Below are 5383 nucleotides of genomic sequence, written 5' to 3' on the forward strand. Positions count from 1 at the left end.
AAATATTCATTAATATTTGTTATTTTATAAATGAAATATAATTACTTATGTGTTTTTCTTTTTACCCTAGTAAATACAGGTAATTTAATAAATTTAGCATGTTGTTAATTTTTTTGTCGAAGTAAGTGCAAACAAAAATACGACAACCATGAAACAAATTTAGAAACGATTGTCCAAACGAAAACTAGCAAAAAAAAAAAAAAAAAAGAGAAATGTAGAATTTATTTCAGTTTATACCGAACACTTCAAATGACCTTTTTGGATGGCAGATAAAAGCGAAGCTTCCAAAATGTTTTTAAGAATAAATAAAGAAATTTTGTAGTTACTTTTCGAAACTCATTTTTCTTAAAGGGAAAATATTTTTCAAATATATCAACTAACCAAACATAAAAAATAAAAATACATTTTCCTCCTTATCAGATGCACCCTAAACAAATCGAAAACAGTTTCCTCCCTCTCAAAACACACCTTAAAAATGTCTGTTGTGGCACAAATTTATATAATTCACGCCTACAACAATAACATTGACATCCACACTACTACTTCAGCACTACTGCTTTCTGAAGTAGAGAAGCTGTTTAAATATGAATATTAGATACTGATGGAGAAACGGATTTAGGAGTTAATTGTGGTGTTTCAATCCCGTGAACCTTAAATTCTAATTCCGCTAGTACTCCCACGACGTAATTTCTAAATAAGTTTCCAAATTATTATGAAAATAACTCTAAAACTATGCGGCTAATTTAGAAATGAAGTAATCCAATCACCAAATAAATGTTTTATGCCATAGTAATCGGGAAAAGGAAATTTGCAAAATATTAGTCCCGTCGAAAACTACGAACAGACAAGCCCCCAAAAAAAGAACCTTTCTTTTTTACAGTAGTGAAAAAGAACTTCACATAAATAAAGCTCTTCAAAAACTGGAAAATAATTTCCAAAAAACTACTGTATCAAAAAACCAAAAAAACATTTTTATAAGTAAAATAAAATGAAAACCTCATCAGAAATCCTTCATCATCATCATCATCATCATCGCCAGCCATGTAAATTCATCTTAAAGAAAACCAATCAAGCACATCCCACACAACGCGCCTTCGCGTGATGTCCACGCGCTCGTCGGAAACTAAAGGCGATCGACAGATTGGACAAATAAAATTGAAAGTATCTAACCATCCATCAAAACATTCTTTATGAAAAATATGTTTACAACTCAATTTCCTTACATGTTCACCATCACCAAACCTACTCAAGCAAACAACGCAGCTCGAACCGGATGCTTCATCATCACCTTGATCATCGAAAGCATATGAAAACATCCGGTTCAAATTGAGCTGCTCGGCTAGCATAACCATCCCGGCTAGACCGGAACCCACTGTTTCATATAGAACGTCTTCTCGATGAACTGGAGGATGATGATTCATTTGAGAAGTCGACATGACGAAGAATTGACTGAAAGAGAAAATGAAGGAACGGAGATTGCCTAAGCAATTAATAAGAAGGGTAACTAGTAAGATTGGGATTGATTCAGTAGAAACATCCGTTAATTGATTTTGTAATCCCATTTTTTGGGGGGATTATTAGAGTTTGGTAGATTTCAATCACTTTGGTTATTGTTTTTTTAAAGCTTAGCGGTTATATATATAAAGTTGGTGTGTGAAATGAGGGTACATAGAGTGCTTTTTCGTGGGGGTCGGTGGAGGGTGCGCGTGGGGGTGGGTGTAATTTGGAGGGACGGGGTTACGTGGGAAGGGATAGAGAGGGACAGACAATTAGGTGTGTTCAAGTGCCATCCGCTTCATCGCAGCAATTTCTACTTTACGTTACTTGATTTATTTATTTTTTTTCTGAAAAATATTGTGATTTATAATCTTTCCTTCAAATTTGATCTACTTTATTTTTAGAATTTATTTGATGATACGAAATTATATCAGATGGAACTGAAATTTATATGAACATACAATTTAAATTTTTTAAGTTGTATATTTTTTTTAAAATTAATATTTTAAATAATTATTCAATTTATAATTTTTATCCCAAAAAGTTATATTATTATAATTTTTAATCTAAAATTACTCAACTAATTATTCTTTTCTCAAAAAATTACTGAATTATAAATATATTATTTATAAGTCACTCGATTTATTTAATTACTTTTTTTCCTTAAATTTTACTCACATTAAATTTTAATTTAAATCCAAAATTAAAAAAAAAAAAAGGAAGATAAACCCAAACTCAAATTTATAATGTGGCTTTGTCCACCTATTCAACATTACATACTAATTCATAATAAGCCGAATTAGTCTTTAATCTACAAGTTAAAATATATCTCTCTCTCAAATATTAATTTTTATTATATATTAATAGTCTAAAACATTTTAATCTATTACTATAGTTGCGCTTAATTTGAACGATTCAAAGCCACCTACTTAACATTACATAGTAATTCATAATAAATCGAATTAGTCTCTAATCGACAAGTTAAAATATATATCTCTCCCCAATATTTAATTTTTATATATTAATAGTCTAAAACATTTTAATCTATTACTATAATTGCGTTTATTCTGAACGATTTAACGCCACCTACTCAACATTACATACTAATTCATAATAAATCGAATTAGTCTCTAATCGATAAGTTAAAATATATATATCTCCCTAATATTTAATTTTTATATATTAATAGTCTAAAATATTTTAATTTATTACTATAATTGCGCTCTGAACAATTTTAAAAAGTTCATAAAATTCCCTAATTCTTATTTATGTCATCATCAATTTAATTTGTTGCTCAACTTTTTAAATGTCAGGCCAAATACTACGCGGAAAACCAAATACTACGCTGAAAACTAGTTCATAAAATAAGAATTATTCAAGATTATATAAGAATATCAGTAACCCACATCTACATCTTTTGTACTCTATATCAACTCATTCTGGGTAATTAAGTCAGTAAAACTAGAATTGATTAATTCATGCAAGTATGGGAAGAATGGGTAAAGTGTGTTTAGGTGGCATTCCTTTCAAAGCTGTTGTAAAATCATTTAAATGTTTTAAAAGGGGTCAATGTTATATTTTTAGCGACTTGGGTCATTAATAGCCTGTTTGGATGGTGATTTCCTATAGTATGGTTATCATGGGAACCATGTTTGTTTACATGGTTTTCTAAAAATAGTGGTATGATATGTTACTATTCCATGGTTTGATAATCATGAAATGAAGCAATTTATTGAACCACTAAATTGGTGGTGTGCCATGATTTTCATTTTTTTTTTCCAACTATACCCTTATATAATTTTCTTTAATCCTATTTTATCCTTATCAACAAAATACATGCTAAGACTACGCATTTGTTAACAAGATCGAAGATTGCAAGACTTCCTGTTAGCAATATAAAAATTCAAAGAGTGAGAAAAATGTTCACAGTTATTTAGTAGTAGTAGTTTTTAATGCCAATAAAAACTCAATTCGATTAAAAAAAAATTGAAAATTGAAAATTGAAATGGAGGGAAATAGGGTGAATGCACAAAAAGCATATATATGGGAAGTGATTTTTGAACTCTAAGATATATACATGTATACCAATTGGTTTATTGATTGGGAAGTACTTCCCGATTGCATTAGTTTGCGTTCGTCAAACCTTTGTTTAGCAAATACCTTTGTGAATTTGACTTCTTAAAAGGATTATTGGGTAGCTATGAGAAGCATCAAGAAAGAAAGGACAACTGGTTACGCTAGCACTGATATGGATAAAAGAGTTGATATCTCAAATGTATTACAACTAGGGGCATTTTATTAAATTTACCTGTTACCATACCTTACCATACCATCAAACCAAACAAAAAATCTATTATTAAACCGCAGTGAACGATATAGTTCATCCAAACATGGTACTGTACCATACCATACTATACCATACTATTCTACACCATACCATACATTATGAAACCATGGCAAACCATCATCCAAACAGGCTGTAAATAGTCTAAACGATAATTTTTTTTGTTTCTTAGAATGTTGATTTAATTAAAATTCTATGTTGATAAATTTTAATTACAAAAATGATTTAATAGGTCGAATGATTTTGTAAGTAAAAATTTATAATTGAATGACTTTTGAAATAAAAATTAAAGTTCAGTGACTTTTTAAAAAAAGAGCCGTAAATTGATTACCTTTTGAAGTAAAAACAAAACTTGAATGACTTTTTCTCATAGACATGAAAATCTCACAAGTTATGAAAAACTATTAAATTTCTCCAATTCTTATCTAATGTTATAAAAGGATAAGAAAATAGTTCACAAATAGGATATCATAACATAGTAAGGTACTGCATTGGTAAATTGTATATCTTCATAAGCTCGTTATAAAAAAAATCAAATACGATTTAATGATAATTGTTAAAAAATAATAATTAAAAATATCAATCATTATTCATCTCAATCTAAGTTTATCTTTTCTCTATCTTCAACTAACATTATATGTTGTTCTAATTATATTTTTAGTGTTGATATCAAATGAAAAAAAAAAAACTCAATTCAACAAATTCAATAACAGCAAATGCCCTTCCTTAATTTTGATTATCTCATCTCATATGTCGCAAGAATTTTATGTTATTGATTTGGCAAAGACACCTTAGTCCTCGGTATAAATAACATAAATATCAATCTTTTAAAAGTAATTATACTCTTTCTCACTTTTTCAATTATTTTACTCTCTCTTCCTATTACTATACATAACATAGTTGACATATACATAACATTCTGTGTATATGTGAGATTTTTGTAATATGTTTAGGAAGTTGGAATTTTTTATAATATTAAAAACATAAGTTGTATATTTGTGTAATTTTTAGCCCTCGATCTTAATTATTTTCTTAATATATTTAATAAATAATTTTTTAAATTAAATACTTTGTTTTGCAATGTACGAATTGAATTTTAAGAATCAAAGAAGAATCATTTTGATCATGCTCTCATTACCTTACGTTTTACAATCTCCTTTTTTTGTTATTTTTATTGATTGTTACTTTTTTTTTCCTTTATCTTTTCCTCTATTTCTAATTTAATAGTTTTCGCTCATGTAATTCTATCCTACTCTTGTATTTATTTTTATATTATTTCTTGATTTTTTTATACAAAGAAAATCGAGAAATTAATCACACCAAATCAATAATTTGAGTCTTTTTTAGATCGATCTTGTTACAGATAAATAATCATCTAAAGTAGCCTAATAAATTTAGAGAGTTAAGAACATTAAAATTCTATCATTCTCCTTATCCATCCAATAAATACCTTTTAAAATATTTATTACAGTTCAAACATTATGAATTACAATTTTAGAATTAATTAATCTTTTAGTCTGAATGTTATAACCTCTTTCTTTT

The 5383-nt window shown here is 28.0% G+C and overlaps 1 protein-coding gene across 1 annotated transcript; it reads right to left on the reverse strand.

Moving 5' to 3' along the window:
* Window positions 1–790: 790 nt before the first annotated feature.
* Window positions 791–1710, reverse strand: LOC107870658 (E3 ubiquitin-protein ligase RHA2A). The gene has a single exon (XM_016717251.2). The coding sequence runs from the start codon at window positions 1560–1562 to the stop codon at window positions 1050–1052; it is 513 nt and encodes a 170-aa protein (XP_016572737.1). The 5' UTR covers window positions 1563–1710; the 3' UTR covers window positions 791–1049.
* Window positions 1711–5383: the final 3673 nt, after the last annotated feature.

This window comes from Capsicum annuum, chromosome 5 (assembly GCF_002878395.1).
Source record: "Capsicum annuum cultivar UCD-10X-F1 chromosome 5, UCD10Xv1.1, whole genome shotgun sequence".
In the NCBI taxonomy this organism is placed as follows: Eukaryota; Viridiplantae; Streptophyta; class Magnoliopsida; order Solanales; family Solanaceae; genus Capsicum; species Capsicum annuum.

Coding starts and splice junctions, on each gene's coding strand:
- LOC107870658 (XM_016717251.2), bottom strand. CDS start 1,562: ATGGGATTACAAAATCAATTAACGGATGTTTCTACTGAATCAATCCCA.